The 19,348-nt window shown below is 42.4% G+C and overlaps 1 protein-coding gene across 4 annotated transcripts; it reads right to left on the reverse strand.

The window, feature by feature from the left end:
• Window positions 1-2,602: 2,602 nt before the first annotated feature.
• Window positions 2,603-18,801, reverse strand: cenpf (centromere protein F). Of its 4 annotated transcripts, none has more exons than XM_047581234.1 (38): window positions 18,717-18,801; window positions 17,912-18,087; window positions 17,652-17,777; window positions 17,440-17,510; window positions 17,132-17,268; window positions 16,956-17,047; window positions 16,605-16,878; window positions 16,295-16,497; window positions 16,034-16,159; window positions 15,800-15,928; window positions 15,400-15,522; window positions 15,151-15,286; window positions 14,932-15,061; window positions 14,565-14,844; window positions 14,175-14,381; window positions 13,769-13,977; window positions 13,413-13,542; window positions 12,902-13,180; window positions 12,162-12,740; window positions 11,863-12,036; window positions 10,829-11,730; window positions 10,513-10,718; window positions 10,292-10,406; window positions 10,068-10,203; window positions 9,667-9,772; window positions 9,169-9,422; window positions 8,975-9,083; window positions 8,640-8,845; window positions 8,223-8,441; window positions 7,807-7,950; window positions 7,512-7,701; window positions 7,328-7,425; window positions 7,205-7,246; window positions 6,100-7,059; window positions 5,728-5,857; window positions 4,844-5,548; window positions 4,364-4,467; window positions 2,603-3,503 (listed from the first exon to the last, which is right to left on the reverse strand). In XM_047581234.1, exons 2-38 carry the CDS (start codon window positions 18,071-18,073, stop codon window positions 3,309-3,311), a joined length of 8,388 nt encoding a protein of 2,795 aa, XP_047437190.1. In that variant the 5' UTR covers window positions 18,074-18,087; window positions 18,717-18,801; the 3' UTR covers window positions 2,603-3,308. The 4 variants fall into 4 exon arrangements, with proteins under 4 accessions (XP_047437190.1, XP_047437189.1, XP_047437188.1 ...); XM_047581233.1 differs by having other exon boundaries at window positions 10,068-10,206; XM_047581232.1 differs by having other exon boundaries at window positions 10,292-10,409.
• Window positions 18,802-19,348: the final 547 nt, after the last annotated feature.

Genomic DNA, 19,348 nt, shown 5'->3' on the forward strand with positions numbered 1-19,348 from the left:
AAAACTAACACAACACAGACTGATACTCGGGGATGTCTCTCTGTTGGAGGTAGTTTCACATTCATCTTAAAACAGCTGATAGATAAACTGAATTATTCCTTGCTACACTGACCATGAAGAGATCTCTTTATGAATAGATTTGCTCATTTAAATTCTTTGCAAAAGTTCATTTTGGACTTCAGCTGAAGATTTGAGGTTTTGTTTTTCATTATTCATCACATTGAGTTAAACCCAGCGGATGCCTTCAAAAGTTTTCTCATCAGTGCAGATTGTAACTTATTCACATAATCACACAAACTGATGAAGCCTCAGTGGCTGAAATTTAGAAACCATGTTTAAATCACTGCAGAATTTCTTCTACTACTACTTCTACTTTTTAGATTAAACACAGTAGAACAATAAGGAACAATCAAAACAAGTAGTCATCCTCCAATTTTGAGTTGAGTTGAAATACTAACTGTCTGGAGTTAATGTGTCTCTGTGGCAGGTCAAATATCGGTAGGATGTATGGTGGGATGTCAGCTTTTGAAAACACTGAGCTGCTAAATACTACAGTAGATATCTTGTTTTTACATCTTTACATTTTTTTGTTTAGCTGCTGCTCTGTAGGCCTTTGAGGAAGCTAATTTCAATCCTGTATTGTGTTGCACATGTCAGAATTGTCAATAAAGTTGTGCACATCCAATACATACCTAGGAAGCTTTTGCCAGCACTAATTTCTCATCGGACCGGTCAGCTTGAAAGCAAAAGCACAAATAATTATTTTCTTTTATGTAATCAATCAGTTCAGCCAGTCCTTAAATGAATTATTTTGAAATGTAATACTTGTGATTTAATTTTGAAATGCATCAACATCGGTCTTCTTCTCCGGCCTGTTCATTCACACCAGTGGATGCTTCCTGCCTGTGACTGTCCTCTGGCCCTGAGAACTGCTGCTTACACAGGGCTGCTGGATAAAGAATAGGACAAATCATGCATACAGCGGGGGGATTGACAGTCAGTCAGTCTGTCACTGTTAACTGACAGACACACTCACACACGCATAAACAAACACACACTCTCCAGTCTGAGTGCCAGTGATAACATAGCTCAGTGGACCCATCTCCTCATTTCCCGTGTCCTCGGCCAGAGTTGGTTCTGGCACTGCAGCTTCCGCTAACAACTCCAGCCAGAGACATCAGAGCAGGACCGTCTCCTCTCTGTTCCCATAGCCCAGCGTGTCCCACTGTCCTCTCACCCACTGCCAGGCAGACAGACAGGAGCTTATGGGAGTGAACGGACCGACCAGGTGAACGGACACAACTCAGCCTCTCCCTCCCATGTGCTCCTGTGATAGGACGCTGATGAATGTCTCTGTGTCCTTCCTTCTTAACGTGTCCTCAGCGGAATGAGAGGTCAAAAGGTCGGCGCACAACAGGAGCTCTAATTCTAACATCTAAAAAAGAAGATCAATGCTATTGATCCGAAGCAATGTTTCAGGGACATAAAGGTTCACCCAGAGTTAAACTGAATCACCGTTGACAGCTGCAAGTCTACCATAGTCCTGCTTGTCTCATCTCATCAGTCTGCTGATGGATTCAAACCCAGAACCTTCGTACAGTGAGACACCACTTTACTGTCTATTAGTAAAGTCAGAATGAGGAGCTCAGCAGATACTCAAATGTGCATGAATGTCTTATTTTATGATCGTACCAATTACCTTTTATAGTGCATGTGTTTGTATTAAATTTCGTAGATTTTAAATAGTTTTTAGATGGTTGCATGTGTATTCAGCTTCAGTTTCAACATGAACACCCTGATGTACACCACTGTGGTTAAAATGTGTGTCTCTGCCCATTTCCTGTCTGTAAAATATAATCATACATACAGTTTGTTAAAGTGTGAAGAAGGACCTGATACTGTGTTTGGTCAGTTCATTGTGTCCTTCAAACTATGTATTAGATGTTTCTATTAGGGGAGTTAATTGAGAAACAGGAATCATGAAAATAATAACATATTGCTGTTAGTAACGTCACAAAGTTTCATGGGTTCATGAAACATGTCTAATCAGAGTGCACCGTGTGAAATATAACTTCCAGCTGCAGCCGATACAAACCAAGTACTGGACACTTTAATGCTACACAACCTAATAAAGCCAAACAGAATCACCGTCTGATTATCACACTCCATCACGGTGAAATTAGTTTGTTTCCCAAATGTCTCCTGCACAATTGCAAAACACTTTCTCATGTCTTATGAGCAAGTTCTAATTAGTTCAATTAGTTTAGTTTGTGTGTATAGAGGCCTGCATTATTAAAAAGGCACATAGGCATTTGCTGAGCTAAATTATTAGCTTTTCTTTTGATTCACTTTATCCTTTTATTATATACATTTCCTGCTTCTGCTCTGACCTTAGGAATCCAATCAAACCATCCCAGTAGATATTTAATTTCCTGCAGTGATGTACTGGCCTGCAAACCTTTCCTCTGTGTGGCTCAGGTTCTCCACCCTGTGGTGGCAGAGTCTACTTTGTGTCCACACAAGTATATCCTCATCACACTTTGTGAACCTTTTGAAAAGCTTTTCAAACACGGCAGTGAAAAAGAGACCACACAAATTAGGAAGCAGTTGAAATAGGTTTAGTAAAAAAAGAAAAAAAAGAAGCTATTTTGCTATTTACAATGATCAGTGATATTGATCGCTGCCTAAACAACTAAATAAACATCAGTAAGAAATAAAAACAAAAACAAGATCTGGTTTGATGGCTAGAAAATATCTATAACATATGTATAAAAAAAGCAAGAATTCTACTAAATCTTAGCTGCCATTAACATTCAGGTTATGTGATATAGAGCTAGTAGCATAACTGGCATTACTGTAGATATTATGTACAAAAAACAAGGTTCAGAAAAAGACAGAAAACAAAGTCCATTGAATGTGTGGTAACGACACAAAGAAACAAAGATATTAAGTGAAGAAGAGGCGACAGAGGAGCAAACACATTCAGAGGCGTCGTTACCCGCCCCACTTCAACCCGCCTCATCGTCTTACTCCTTTTAGTGCTTTGAGTTTCTCATGACATCCAGTGACCAGCAGAGTAAAGAGAACAGGTAAAATCGTGCAGTCTTTTAAAGACCTGGAAGAAATCAACAAAGCAGAAAAACAAACACACACAGAAAAAACCTAACACCCGCCACCGTCAAAAGAACATGGTGCATTTAAAGTATTGAAACTATTCAGGTGGGATTCTGCTTTAAAAATAAATGTGTCTTTAAGGATGTGTGATTCTAAATATAAAGTGTATCTGTGGTGTGCACGTGAAAGCTGATCTACTGGACTTGACAGTTGTCCCCTCGCTGTGTTTGTTCTCTTGAAAGTCGTTTCTCTATCTGCTCTGGTGTCTTCTGCAAACTCAGGGAACCATTCAGAGGATTTTCCTCACTCCCCGGGGAGAGACACTTCCCGGCCGAGCAGCCTGTGGACGTGGCTGCAGAGGGACTCTGGAGAGACATGGGCCCCAAAACCTGTTGAAAACAGACGTGGTGATATTTGAGAATTAAACATGAAGTCTATCTGACAGAATGACACAATGAACATAACGTTAAGGCACTGAGGGACAAATAAAGGTTTTCTATTCTTCCTCTATAACTCTTTGACCTGAAACCTCTACTTCCTTTAAATCTACTGCTTCACTGACCTGTAGTGACCAACCAGTGAGGGGGGTCCGGATATCCTGTAGACGCATTAGGGGCCCGGTAATCTAAATTAATGCATACGTACTGACCTAGTGAGCTGGCGGGAGTTACATCCTCCCAACTCTCTGTCCAGCCAACTGGAAAATCAGCTTGACCTCCTGCAGGTCACCTCAAAGACACCATGTCCACACTCTACGATAATAACAGTGTATCTCTGTCTTTACGGTGACTATTACATGGATGTTATGAGCTGGTGCTTGCTCCATTAAGTGCTATCCTCCGGTTGGAGGCGTCAGTATTCATGATGTCCACAGTGTTTACATTTTCACTCAATTAAGTCCTATCTTGTATAAAACATTCATATTAATGTCCCCTTTGTTACTGCTTGGCTCAGCTGTTTCAGCTAATAGTAAAATCTGACTAGAAATTAAATGTGTATGTACTTCCTGAATATATAGCAGTTGATTTTACTTATGAAAGACAAGAAGAAGTAGCAGAGCTTAAGAAGGGACATATCTACATGTTAGAGAGACAATGGCAGCTCATTCTTAGATCAGATCCTTTTCCTCCTGTTCTGCTCCACTGATTTGTACATAATAACACGTGCACTGTTACGAGTGCCTGTGTTGTGAAGCCAGAGACAAGTGGCATCTGTTTGTGAGGAAGAAGGAGACGGTGGTGTCACTCACCTTGCTATCAGTCTGTTTGGCAGCAAGCCGAGGACTGCAGCGCCTCGCTGTGGTTCTCCTCACGATGAACGGACTGGCCTCCCCCAGAGGAATGTCAGCAAATCCTGAGGGACAAAGGAACAATGTCTTATTCCCCTCCAGAGAACGAAACCCTTCTGTGAAATGTGTCGCCTTATCCGATGAGCTGCTATTTCAAACAGTGATTTATAATTTTACACACATACACAGCTTCCATGCAAAACTGTATGAAACTGGTTGAACTGTACTGAAGCCATGAGTCTTATTAATGTTCAATTTATTTAATTCTCTGTTAAGTATTAACAGATCCATCCAGTTACATTCTAATCATGTTCTGTCCCACACGAGAGGCAAAAACACTAAAACTCAAACTAGACAACACTGGAACAAAGGCACATGTTGCGTTTCTGTGGCAGACGTTGGTGAACTTGTGGCTACATTAGTTCACCACCCAACACTCACCCCTCTGCACCAGCTCAGGAAGTCCCTCTGGTCTGAATTCTTCATCCTCCTGCTCAGCTCTTTGTTTGGGTGTGGCCATGTTGTTAGCTTTGATCTTCTTTGTCAGATTGTGCAGGGCCTCCTGGGCGCTGTCTTTGTGGCTGATGTCGTGATGACCTCGTTTCCCCTGAGGAGACCTCTGAGTGGTTGAAGGAGCCATGTTCTCAGTGTTATCATCCATTTTTTCTTCCTTGGGTTTGGAGGCAGACTTCCGTACAGAGCGCCGGCGGCCGTCCGTGCTGCTGGAGTGGCTGTTAGCTTCATTAGCTCGTTGGCTAGTGGTAATCTGTTCCAGTCGTGTTTTCAGAGCATCGTTGGTCTCTTCCAGTTTGTGGACTTTAACCATCAGGCTGCAGTATTTCTCCATGCTTTCGTCAGCCTCTGAACTTTTCTCCTCCAGAACTTTGTTCAGTTCATCCAACTCACTCTTCATCTCTTCCAGCTCTCTGTCCTTCTCCTCTATCTCCTTCTTCTTTCCTTCAAGGGCGGCCTCCAGTTCCTTCAGCTCTTTATTCTTTTCTTGCGACTCTGTCAGTCTTTCTTCTGCCTCTGTGATTTTCGTTTCCAGTGCCGACTTCAGGGTTTCCACTTCTTTTTTTCTCTCCTCTACCTCCTTTCTCAGCTGGATCACCTCAGTCTGCACCTCTTCACTGCAATTTCCTTCTTCTGAAACATAAACAAAGTCACTGTTAAAAAAAAGATTACTCTGCACACTCTGGAGACAATTTAAAAAGTCTTGGGGTGAAAACTTTAATGTGGTGCATTCCTCTTCAGAGCGTTTAATCTGTTTACAGTGGAATAACTACAGAGTTCACTGGGAGACTGGATGTTAGATTGTTGCACACCTGAGCTGTTTGACATCATTTGTTTCTCCTGCTCCAGCTGTTTGCAGGTCTTCATCCAGAGACTCATCTTACTCAGGGCAGAGTCTCTCTCTTTAGACAGACGAGCGGCCTGAGACGTTAACTCGGATACCTGGAAGGAATGAACAGTGTGAATTAAAAGAAAAACTAAAATCATTAGCGGTTGACCAACACTGTCATATGATCACATTTAATAATAAACACTGCTGGATGGCAGCCTTTCTGCCTGGTTTTATTTCATGCTACAACCTCTGGACATGTGTGCACATGGTGAGTGGAACTGGACATTTGTTTCTTCCAAGTTTATCTATATTTCTATAGATCAGGTCTGGATCTGTGAGCTCATGTACATACCTGCTCATTGAGCTGAGACACAGACTCTTTGTGTGATTCCAACTCCTTCTCCATAGAGGCAACTGATGCCTGTAGACTCTCTTGTTTCTCCTTCTCCTCTTGTGCTCGTTGCATCTGTTGCTCCAGTGCAGAAAGAGCTGAAGACAAGTTCTTTTTCTCTTCTTCAATCAGACAGATGGTCGACTGCAATTCTTGCTTTTCAGCCTCTAGCTTCAGTTTCTCCTCCACTGTCCTCTCCCTATCCTGCTCTGATAAAGAAAGACGTTGCTCCAAGTCGTGTGCTAACGCAGATCTCTCCTGGTTTAATCTTTCTTTCTCTTCTTCTACAGATTCCACCTTGCAGCGCAGGTTATCTCTCTCTTGTTCTAATGATAAGAGGGTCAAGTGTAATTTCTCCTTCTCTTCCTCTTTAGTTTTAATGAGTGTTCTGAGCTCCCTCATTTCCTCCTCCAAAGCCTTGATCTGGGTCCTCAGGTTATTTCGTTCCTTGTCCCACTCCTCTCCCTGAAACCGGAGCTTCTCTCCTTCTGTCTGACTCTCCTGCAGAGAACTCAGCAGACACTGTTTCTCCTTTTCTAACTCTTCTAGAAGAGACTGCATCCTTTCTTTCTCTCCATCTTTTTCCGTGCTCTGCTGCTCAAGTGAAATCTCTCTCTGCCGTGAAGCTTCTAGCTGTGCTTGGAGGTCGACTACTTGTTTAGTTTGTCTCTCCGATTCCTCCCTCATTCCTTTCTCCAGCTCTTCTACCCTGTATTTCTGTTTCTCCTCTTCCTCTCTTCTGTCGACCTCTGCCTTCTCCAACCCTCTCTCCAGATCCTCCTTAGCCGCCTTAAGTTCCTCTATCTCTCTATTTTTTGTTTCCAGCTCTCTCTCCATGCGTTCTTTCTCAGACCTCAGGTTGTCCAGCATGGTGGAGAGCTCTGATAGTTTCTCACTGAGCTCTTTTTTCTCTTCCTCCACCTACGCATCAGGAAGTAGTTGAAGTTTGTGAAGAATTCAAGTTGAAGGAGAGAGGAACACAAGAGAAACAAATCTGATTAACATCTTAGTTGGTTTACAAAAAATATAACATTTTACTAATAGAACATAACACATGAAAATGTACCTTTGTCATTTCCTCTTCTAGTGAAGCTTTGGCTGTTTCAGTCTGTGGGCGAGAATATCAAATTAATGTACTCAATGTAAGAAAGATGCTCTGGTTATTTTTGGGTTGTTTGTGACAGAATACCTGGAGCACAGCGTCCTCCAGACTTTGCTCCACATCTTCCTTCTCTCGCTCCAGAGCTTCAATGCGATCTTGCAGTGAGTCAGCCTTTCTCTGGGCCGCTGCAGGGAAACAGAGTCACATTTAAACCAACACCTCACGAAACCCATGAGTCGTGTTATTTACAAACGTGTTCACCGTCCTTCACCTTTCAGCAGCTCTCCCATCTTCTTTTTCTTACGCTCATCGGACTCGATGCGAACCTGAAGCTTTTCGATACCCGTCCTCATCTGCTGGACCTCATCTTGAGTGGAGTTCAACCGAGAGGCGATCTCTCCTTTCTCCAGTAGAGAGGACTCTAGAGACTGTGAAAGACGACACACTTCTCCCTCTAAAGCCTTTGTGAAAACAGGAGGGAAACGAGGAGGAGGAAAGTTAATATAGACATTTCTACCATCCAAGGACACTTTGTAAATGGGCTCTTGAGTCTTGCTTCCCCTCACCTGTATTTTGCCAACCATCGACTCAGTGCTTTGATTAGCGGAGGTGTGATCTTCCTTTATCTGGTTAAGATGGTCGATAAGCTCCTCTCTTTCTCCATGCTGCTGAGAGACTGCCTGCTCCAGCACCTTAACCTGCTCCAAGAGCTTTTGACAAAATGAAAAGATTAATGTTTTGGGGGGTTTTCCACAAAAAATTTAAGACACTGTTTAAATTTGAGCTGTGAGCTTATTGTTAGAGTCAAAGAGACATTTCTGTTGTCATTCATGTTACAACATTCAATCAAGAACATGTTGCTGATCCAAGGGGTAAATAAATCTGACGTAAATATACTGAATTCCTACTTAGGCTTGTGATCTGGCTTATAACCATGTCCCGGCCTTAACTTAATCCGTCCTTTAATTTTCTACGCATGTACCTGCTGCCTCTCCGTCTTCAGTTTCTCCATGTTGCTTTGCAGGGCTTCGTATTCCTTCCTTCCTGCTCTGATGTCGTCCTCCAGGATGGAAAGTAGGTTTCGGATGTCAGAGTTCGTTTTCTCCAGACTGTGAACTTTCTCTCTCCAGTGGCTCACAGACTGGCTGAACTCATCTCGCTCTTCAGTGCAAGACACAAGTTCAGATCTCAGCTGGGTTGTCTGGAGAAAAATTAACAATTAGAAAGATTAGACCACAGAGAGTGAGTAGGAACAAGGTAAATAACATCTTGCTGTGTTCTCGGTTTTTGTGTAAGAGAAATTGAAACAGCTTGAGCTTTAATACTGCTTTGATTATTATTGTTCCCTGAAAAACGCACTTGTATATTTTTTTAACTCACTATTTTCATGAGTGCTCACCTCTGTCATGAGTGTTTCAATCTGTTGCTCCATGCCTGCACACGTCTTCTTCTGCTTCTCCATTTCATCCTTCAGGTCGGTCCTCTCCACCTGCATGGTCTCCAGCTCAGACTCCATTCCCAGGATGTGCTGCTCCAGGTTAGTTTTCTCAGAGCGAACTCTCTTCAGCTCACTCTCCTGCTGAAGAAACTTTTCATCCCATCCACCTACAGACGAAAGCAATCAACAACCTTTAACCTGAGGCATGTTTCCTTGTTTCAGATTGCAGCTGAAACTATGCTGTGCTCTCTAAACCAGTTTCTTATATATATATATGGTTTGAGGAAAACACATACCTTTGGCCATCTCAAGTCCTTCCAGCATCTCCATAACATCAGTCAGCTGACATTTAGCCGTTTGTAGCTGTAGAGTTAAAGTCGCCTTCTCCTCAGACAGCTGGATCAACTAAATAGAAGCACACCATATTAATATGAGGACGCTGAAAAAAATAGCATCAACCGAAATGTGACCTTATTTCAATTCCTCCTACCTTGTCCTCATGGCCTTTCTTTGCGTCCAAAGCGGTTTTAAGTTGATGTGCTGCACCCTGCGCCGCCTCCTCTGCAGCTTGAACCTTTTTCTCCAGGTTTTGAACTTGCACTTCCAGCTCAGAGGTCAACTCCTTTCTCAGTTCGAGGTCAGAACTCAGGAGGTCAAACTCTGAGCGAAGAGTCTGAAGTTCATTTTCTTGTTTTGTCATTATTTCCTTGTAAGTGCTGAGGTCATCGTGCACCTGGGGTGACTCTGTTGCAGAGAGACAGATGTGTGTGAGTTAAACCAGTGTTAATTGGAGTCAGTTAAAAGCAGAATACATTAAAAAAAAAAGAGAGAAAGTGTGATCCATGATTCCATGAACTGACTCAAGAAGGCATTAATTTAAAATTTTAATAACATTCAATAAAACCCTCTCTGTACAACAGAACTCTTGTGCAATTTTAGATTTTAAATACAGTTCTTAATCTGGTTTTTGTGCTCAGTGTGTATTCACCATTAGATTCCAGGTCTCTCATCTCACTCAGGGGGGAAGATGGTGGAGACAGGTCACAGGTTACAGGTTCGTCCCTGGAACCAGACGTTTCTGTGTCTTCAGAAACCTGCAGCAAAGAGGATGAAATGATTCTCACCATTATGAAAACGCATATTAACAATTAAATAGCTCTGTTTGCAAAAAGGCAATATTCCCTTAACAGAAGAGAAATTTCAAGTTAAGAAGGTGAATATTGTTTCCTTGAAACTCATGAACATCCAATCAAAAATTAAACCGAGAATATTAAAAGTCCGTTCCCTGATTTAATTCATGATAAGCCATTAGCACATCCCACGTTCCAAGTTAAACCCACAGCAGCATCATGACTCAAGGAAAAATTCACTGTTGTAATAGTTGTTTACCATCTGCTGATGAAGTGGTGGCTCATCCCCAGTGCTTTCGTTCATTTCCTCCACAGCAGCTGCGCTCTCCTCCTCCAACTGCTTCTCGACGCCCTCTTGCTCAGTGATGTCCTCTCTGAAGACCAGCTCTGCCTCGCTACTAGGAAAGAGAATGGTTAGATTCATTTTTCAAAACAAACTCGACACAAAACAGAAGGTAAATGTTGCTTAGTAGGAAACTGTACCTGAAAGCCTCATCAGGCTGCAGAGAAAGTTCAGGGTGCTGTTCATTTCCTGGAAGAGGCTCAGTGCTGGAACGAACGCTTGTATCAAGTGCTGCCTCTACATCAGTCTGTCCCTCTGCTTGAGGTGGGAAACAGATAATTAAATATAAATATATGCAATCGTATGAAAGTAGAAAATGGTAGAAAGTATTTTTTTGTGAAAAACATTAGGCTTCACTTACCAATTTCTGTTTGTCCAGACTCCATGTGTCCGATACGTTCTGGGTTATGTGTTTCCTGTGTTTCTGAGAGCTGCTGTATGAGGCTGTGCTGCTGGTTCACCTGCTCCAAAACCGACTCATACTGCTGCTTGAACACAGTCAGCTCCGTCTGTAATACCGCCAGCTTCTGGTGCAGTTCAGCCTGTTCTGCCTCAAACTGTTGACTCCTGTGATACAACACAGAAGTTAAGCCATATTGTTCCAGCTACAAGTACTAGTACAACTCAGACAGTGAGGAACTTAATGGTGGAAACTTCAAAGTGGATAACAGACGTACCGCTCTTTGATCTCCTCGTTTTTCTTGTCCCTCACATCAAGCTGCTCCTTCAGCCTCTGGAGCTCCTGCTCTGAGGACAGGAGGGAGCGCTGGAGTCGCTCCTTCTCCTCTCTGAGAGCAGCCATCTCTTCCTCAAACCTCTCTATGGTTTCTTGTAACTGCAGCTTCTCTTCAGTCACTTGATTCACACTAGACTGTAGTCTGACGTTTTCTTCAGACAGCTGGTTATAGTTAAATTCCAGCTGATGCTTCTCCTCTGAAGCTTGACCGAAGTTAACAATCAAGTCACTTTTCTCAGAGGTTAACGTACAGACTTGGTTCTCAAGTTGAATTTTCTCCTCATTTAGAAGACTGAGAGTAACGTCTAGCTGAGCTTTCTCTTCAGTGACCTGACTCAGGGCTGATTTAGCTTCATCTTTCTCAGCAGTCACTTCATCCATCTTGGCTTCTGTTTGCTGCTTCTCTTCAGTTACCTGCTGAACTATGGTCTGCAGGTGTTTGTTCTCCTCAGACAGTTTCTCTAAACTGGCTTCCAGCTGTTGTTTCTGCCCGTTAAGTTGAATAATTTCCACTTCTACTTTCTCTTTGTCATCTGTTAACTGCTTCAAAGAAGTTTCAAAGCTGCTTTTCTCTTGGAGTAACTGCTTCAGACTGTTGTCTCTGTTTTCAATCGTTTGCTTGAGAGACGTCTCTAGCTTGGCATTTTCTTCCGTCACCTGACTGAGTTGGGACTCTAATGCGGCCACGCTCTCTTCCAGCTGGTTTCTTTTGAAAGCTTCTTCTTCCAGGCGAGTTATTTCAAGGCTCCTCTCAAACAACTCATCCTTAGCTGTGACATACTTTGATTCCAGCTCAGAGTTTTGGGATTGGACCTCATCTAAGCGAGTTTCCAAGACAGAGACCTGCAACAGATTTATTTATTGAAAAACAATATTACACTTCCAGATTAATCCAGATTTAATTAATCATTAACCTTTCGAGTCAGACGAAGGGAATGTGCCTGATATTTGTGTAAGATAAGATGGTTGCCAAACCTGTGCTTTGCTTTCCTCCAGCCTGGCCTCCATGTCAGACATCTGTGTGTCTTTCTGAGCGAGCTGAGCTTCTAGCAACTCGATGGTTCCCTTTAGGTCCTCCACCTGACTGTCAAAAGAGTTTATAGCTGACTCGTTGTCCTCCAGGTCCATCTGCAACATCTCCAGTTGCACCTTAATTGAAGGAATAAAGATAATCATTTTAAAAATTGCTTTGTGTACCGGTACTTTTTTTTTTTCAACATTTCTAAGACTAACATGGCACTGCTAAGACAAAACCTAAAACATCAATAACCAACCTTGATTTTGTTCATAGCAACCATCTTCTCCTTGAGGAGATCTGAGGTCTTGCTTTGCTCCACTTCTGCTTTATTCAGCTTCTCCTTCAGACTTTTTATGGTGTTGTCTCTCTCTTCTAAGCCCCGCTGAGCAGCAGTCAGAGTCACCTTCATGGTTTTTATCTCCTCCCGACGAGTACTCAGTTCAGCTTTAGCCGACTTCCTGGTGGCTTCTAGTTGCTCTTTAAGGATCTTCTCTTTGTTGACTAAGTTTTCAATTTCCAAAGAGTGACACTCTGATTCGTTACTCATTTTCTCTGTGAGATCCTTTATATCGTTTTCCAAAGCGGAGATGAGTTTAGTTTTCTCTGCCAGTGTGTTCTCCAGGTTAGACTTGATTTCAGTGGTGGAGGAGTGAATCTTCTCCAGAGCTTCGAGAGACTTTTTAAGTTCAGCACAGGACTGATTGGCAACATCCAGCTCAGTCTTCAAGGCTGGAAGTTGTTCTGCTGCATCTTTGTTTGTGTCTATCTTTTCTTCTAGGGAAGAAATCTGCACCAGCAGGGTGTTGATCTTCTCCGTCTGCGCATGCTCGATGATCTTTATTAAAAAAAAATAAACACTTTGTTAATTTTAAGACAGTTACATATACAATGTAGATAACACAGACGAAGTCAAAGAATGAGCACACAGATGCATTCCCCAAGATTTGCTTACAGGCCCTGAATAATATTCTGGGTATTGATAGAAAACATTTTTACCTCGGCTTCTTTCTTCATCTCTTGAACTGTATTTTCCAGCTCAGCCTTTTGTTTCTCCATGGACAATATCTGAGCTTCAGCCTGTGTGAGTAGTTTCTCCTTTTCTTCTGTCTGGCTCAGCTGATGCTTCAGCTCCTTTTCTAACTCTTTGAGCTCTTCTGATTTTTTCTCACACGCCTTTTTAAGTTCTTCTTCCTCCTCTGACATTGTTTTGATTTGTTTCTGCAGCTCAGCCCCGAGCTGCTCCTGGACCTTCAGGACCTGCTCCATAGAACTGATCTGAAACGCAAACAGGCAACAACAGATTTGTCTACAGCCTCGTAGCTGGATTTCATTCAACTTCTTCTACAATAAAAAAAATAATAATAATGATTTTCATTGTTGTATTGATAACATTATGAAGAAATATTTAATATACTGCTGGCCACTTAATGAACAGAAAATAAAATTAATGAAAAACCAGCAGTCTGTTAAAAAGCATGCGCTGCGGTTTGAAGTGAGAGGGACAGACCTGGTTTTTGGTGAGCAGTAGGTCTTGACGAGCCTCCTCCAAATGCAGCTTGATGTTCTCAGTCTCTTCTGTCTTCGCTGAAACAGCCTCCTCACAGTGCTTCAGCAGGGATGCCTTCTCCTCTGCCAACCTACAAGACATTAGAAACAGGAAATAAGACAGGAAATACGGTATAAGCAAGCTGCATGCTTTGTTTCCATGAGGAATCAAGGTGGACACACATACTATGTTTTCATGGTTTATTCAAAGGAAATCCCGGACCATTCTATTACACTATTTTATTGTAGCTACATCTATTACCCTGCAAACTTCACCGCCAAAAAAATTGAACCAGAACATTTTTATGTAATTCCCACCTGTTGTTTTGCTCCTCCTGCTGTGTAGTAACCTGTGCCAGGCTTTCCCTCAGCTGGCTGATCTCAGCCTGACCCAGCTCTACCAGCTGGTCTTTGGAGCGGACCAGGTCGCAGGCTGCCTGGTGCTGATCCTGGACCTCGGTGATTGTCCTCTCAGCAAGCTCTGCACGACCGATTTCCTTTTGCAACCGTGCCTCCAGATCTTTGACCTGTTCAGATCAATAATAATAATAATAATAATAATAATAATAATAATAATAATAATAATAATAATAATAAGGATTCAACAAGTGCTGATTTGGAATCAAATCAATGAACAGTGATCACAGTACTTTAAAATCAGGCCTGTTTTTAAAGAAAAGTTATTGTATATCTTGTGGTGAATTAGGGTGATTTTAATAGTGACCTGTGCTTCGAGTTGAGTTACTTGCAGTCCAACATTCTCCAGGTCTTTGGTGTGTTTCTGTCCAGCCTCAGAGAACTGAGACTGAAGCTGCTTGTACTGATGCTCTCTCTCTTCCAGCTCTGTGCATTTATTGAGGAGTTCTCCCTTCAAGGAATCGACGTGAGAAGACAGACAAGCCTTTTCTCCCTCGACACACATGAACTTCTCCTGCAGTAACGAAAGGATTTGAAGTTGGTCACATTTCACATTTGTGTTCTTGTCGGTAATTGTGGTGACAATCAGAAACTACACAACCTAGAATGTACTGGGAAAGTAGTTATAGATTTCACGGCAAATGTCCCATTATAGATGTCTTTAGAGCAGGATTAATCAGTTAAATGCCTTAAATACCTTAAGTTCATCATTAGCCTCATTCAGGGCACGGAGGCTGCCTTCCAAGTTGTTAATTTTGTCACTGAGTTCCTTTTGCACAGCTTCAGTTGTGTTAATTAATGTTTCCTTTTCTGTCTTCCACTCCAGCAGAGCTTGATGTTCTTGTTTCAGCTCAGCGCACTCCTTCTGGCTCACAGTGAGGTTAGATTTCAGCTCCTGGCTCTCCTTCTCTAGGACTGTCAGCCTGTTGCTCAGCCTCTCTGTCTCCTGCTTCTGTTTCTGTAGCTCATTCTGAGATCTAGAGGTTAAAAGAAATAATTACAATGATTCACGAACAAATCAAATATCACAACTAAAGATTTCCCAAAAGTAAATTCATGCTCACCTGTCATATTTGGTTTCTGCGTCAGAAAGTGTTTTCTTCAGGTTCTCCAGATCTCGTGCTGAAGCCTGTGTCTGCTGCTCCAGTTTAGACTGAAGTCTCTTCTGCTCCTCCGTCTGTCCATCTGATTTTGCTGGAGAACAAGAGAAATTACTCAACAACCCAAGATAAATCCCTAGTTAACTGCTACCTCCGCCATGAGCTTTCCTAATACTACTTTACCTTTGAGATCGTCTAGTAGGCCCTGTGTGCGTTTGAGGCTCTGCTCTGAACTCTTCTTTTCTTCTTCCAGCTGAGTAAGACGCCTGCTGCTCTGGTCCAACTGGACAGTCACACTGTTCTTTTCCTTCTGCAGCTCCTGAAGAGAACGTGGATCAGTCGGGCACATCATTCAGACCTGAACTAAAAACATGCTTGCAGGTCGTCTATTCACCATCACAGAAAAAGTATTTTACACCGAAAACCACACACCTCCATTTTCTTGCGGAGCTCCTGCTCTTTGGTCTGGGTGGCCTGGAGGCTTTGCTCTGACCTCAGCAACTTCTGTTTCTGCTCCTCCATTTCCTTCTCCATCTGTCTCTTCTGGAGGCACATCTGCAAAGGAACAAGCATGATACAAATGTCAAGGAGAAATGTTCTAATCTTTCAAAGTCTATGCCAGCAGCTTGTGTGATATAGTGGATATTGTCAAAGGGTGTTACAGAAGTTAACGTGTAACGCTACAGAACATGATAAAGATATTAAACATTTCACTACATTTTAAATTTACAAAGCTGGTTTCTGCCTCCACAAACCAAGGGTTCAGTGACTTGGCCTCAAAACTAAGAAAGAATTTGAGTAAGTGAAGGAAGAGAAGAAGTGCTGCGGCTACCTTCTCCATGTCGGCTTGCAGCACATTGTAGTCTTTTTTGGACTGTTGGATCTCTTGATTCAGCTTTGTCTTGGTTTGGTTCAGCTGCTGATCCAAAGCCTGGTGGGTACTCTGCAGTTGGGCTAGTTCCTACACAAAATATAACAGGTTCAAATCAAATTCACTTTCTATTATTATTTTAAATCTCTGATAAAACTTACATTAAAGTCATAAGGATAAAATACACTGTTTTACCTTTTGACTGTTTCTTTCCTGGTCCTTGAGTTTCTGCTCCAGGGCTCGTTTGCAGCTTTCAGCGTTGTGCCTTTGACAGTTCATCTCTTCTGTGACTTGTTTCAGCTTCTGCTCAACTGATGAACACTAAGTGCAACCCAGTGCAACACTTTAGTCATATTTACAGGTCATTTACATGTTTCCTTACTGTTTCTAGTGTAAAGAAGAAAACAATAATTCTTGCACCTAAGAAAAATATAAAACAAGCAGTATCCGTTCTACCTTGGTCACTGCCTGCTGGTGTTTGTCTGTGGCCTGACTCAGCTCATGGCTGGTCTTGGTCAGGTCTCTGTCTCGTTCAGTAAGGTCTTTGCGGGCCTGGTTCAGTTGACTTTGAAGTTCCTGCAGCTTAGAAGCTTGGCCGCGTATTTCCTTCTCCTGATTGGACAGATTCCTCTCCAGCTCTGACACACGGCCATGCAACTCTGAAGAAGTAACAGGAACATTTTAATCCATGCTGCTGTACGCATGCTGGATGTCTAACCCAGCTGATAAAATACTCAACACCATCCAACACAGATAAACAATCAACCTTGGTTGAGAGTCTTTAGCTGCTCCATTTGTTGGGAGGATCCGCTGGGACTCTGAACCACTTTGGCAGAGCTCGTCCTCTGGCTGGATCTGATTGGTGTTTCCTCAAGGGTGTCCCACAGGGACATCCCTCGCCTCTTCAGAGGCGTTTCCATTGCATCCTGAGACATGCGGCTCTTCGCCTGATCCTGCTGTTGCCACGGAAATATGGAGGATCCAGCTTGGCGGGCAGCAATGTCTTTGTGGCTTACACTGACTGATGACTGGCTCAACAGCTGGAGAAGAGACTAGATTAAGCTACAAAGAAACATATGTATATAAAACATGTTTATAAAATAAATTATTTACTTACTTTGACCTGCAAGACTTTGAGTTCAGTCTCCAGTCTTTTTCTTTCTTCTACCTCGTGGTTGTATTTCTCCTGAAGGTCTTCTAATCTGTTATCTATTTAACACATGTACACAAATTACTGTATATGTCAGAGATAGACAAGCTGAAATTTACTTTATTTATATTATTTATTTATACCCTGCTGCCTGTAGGCTGGGACAGGTGTTGGAGTAGGGAAACTCTTCTGTGGAGTATTGTAGGGCTGCAGCTCAGACGAGGAGGAAGACAGGGAAGAAGAACCAGCAGACTGAGAACGGTCCAGTTCATTTTTGTACCTGGGAAGAACAGAAACAAAACATACAGCATCACTAGCTATTCAAGAGGCTGGATTTCAAATAGTTTCATCAACTCTATACAAAGAACCAAGTCATAGCATGGCTACTTTTATGTGTACACATATGTCCTACTGTCATTCAGCTGCATAAAACACACATTACTGAACTCACTTCTTGAGCTCCTGCTCCAGTCGCTCGATGGTCTTCCTGCAGGAGTTAAGCTGACCCTCGAGGTAGCTCACCTTGGTTGAGGAAGAGGACAATGGCATGGTTATTTCAGAATAGTAGAATAGAAGCCAGTTCTTAAGTGTTTAGGTATACTTGGCAAAGAAAAAAGACACTTTTCCTTTTCAGACTGTAGCAACAGATATTTCAAAACTGACCTGCTGCTCTTTGACTCCGAGGTCATGGACGGCCTTTTGACGAGCTTTTTCTAGTGAGTCACACGACTCCACTAAAGACTGGTTTTCTCTTTTCAAAGCAGAAGTCTCTGTGCGTTCGCTGTCCGCCTGGAGAAAAGACACCAACGGACAATTAATGCAACAACTGCATTTAAAATGTCGTGCATGTGTTCCTTTCGTCAGACCATTGCATCATCCCCAGAGTACTCAACCAAACCATTCCCAGTGAATCAAATGCTGACCTTTTGTTTCTGTTTTTGCAGGGAAGCTTCTAAGGAGTCCACCTGAAACTGCTTCTGTGTCCTCTCCTTCTTCAGCTTGTCCAGCTGGACTTCCATCTCCTGGATCTTCTGCAGGGCTTTCCCTGGAAGTCCATCCTTCCACTCCTCCACCGCCCAGCTCATGGTTCAGAAGCTGACTGAACAACCACATGCATATAATCAACAATCAACAACACACCAACACCAAGTCCTGCGTGTATGACCACGTGATGAAAAACATGTCAGAAGGAGCAACACAAGTAACAGGTTGAGTCTGAAGCCGCGTTCAAATTCATTTCTTTACGAGGAAATACAGCAACGTTAACCGGAGCATTAATAAACATAACGTAGCATTAAATAGTTGTAATAACTAAAATAAAAATGTCAATAACGTCAGCTCCGATGTTTGCAGACTGTGTTTGATGCACTAAACAGGATTTTCATTAAAGTAACTTAAGAGAGGGTTAGCAAACAATGCTAGAGAGGATTATCTTTGCCAACACGGATAATGCAGCCTCATTCATCATTACTCCCAATTTATTCAGCACAAAACATACATATTTAATATCCATACAATTAACATTTAATATTACATTTGGAGAACAGTTTCTACTGGACGTTTTAACTAAGCGGCGAAAACAAACAAACCAACTTTCATCGCGATTTAAATCAAAAATCAACCAGTCAACGGTTAAATATTACTAAAGCGTTATGGAGTGACACATGTACGAATATTAACCTGAGGCTGAAACGATTTATAAAAACCTGAGGATAACTGCGTACTTACTTTGGGCGCGACGCTTCTTTTATCAGACTCACGGTCGGACGCTGCTGCTCTCGTTGGAAAATTCAAACTCCAGCGGAGGAAACCTCAAACGGCTCAGCTGCACGCCCATTGGCTGATCGACGTGACGTCAGATTATCGTCGCATTTGATTGGTTAACGTCAGACTCGACCTCCACAGTGCCACCACGTGGTGTGAGTTTGTAATTACTGATCCCAATCAGGAAAACGGTATGTCCCTCAAAGACAAACTCCGCCACTCCGTCTGAACTACACCCTGAATCTGAACCAAAAAGTTTGTAAGCTTGCCGTGTGAAAAACTGCATTTCACTCTGAATCTATTTTTTTCCCCTATTATTTAAGATTAAAATATTGTTTAAATTACCTCTTCCTGGGATGATGCTACTGCACTCAGAAACACTATGCAACTTCCCATAAACTGTCCTGTAGATGCGTTATAACTGAATTATTAACTATGGACATCAAAGGAAGTGGACTCTCATAAGCTGGACTGGATTCCTCATGCTGATGCACTCTACAAGAAGGCTCTACCTCCTGAGAAAACAGATCTTTTGGTGTGAAAGGGGCACTCCTGAAGACCATCTATGACACCTGTAGTGGCATCAGTCATTCTGT

The sequence above is a fragment of the Mugil cephalus genome, chromosome 3 (genome assembly GCF_022458985.1).
Source record: "Mugil cephalus isolate CIBA_MC_2020 chromosome 3, CIBA_Mcephalus_1.1, whole genome shotgun sequence".
Lineage (NCBI taxonomy): Eukaryota > Metazoa > Chordata > Actinopteri > Mugiliformes > Mugilidae > Mugil > Mugil cephalus.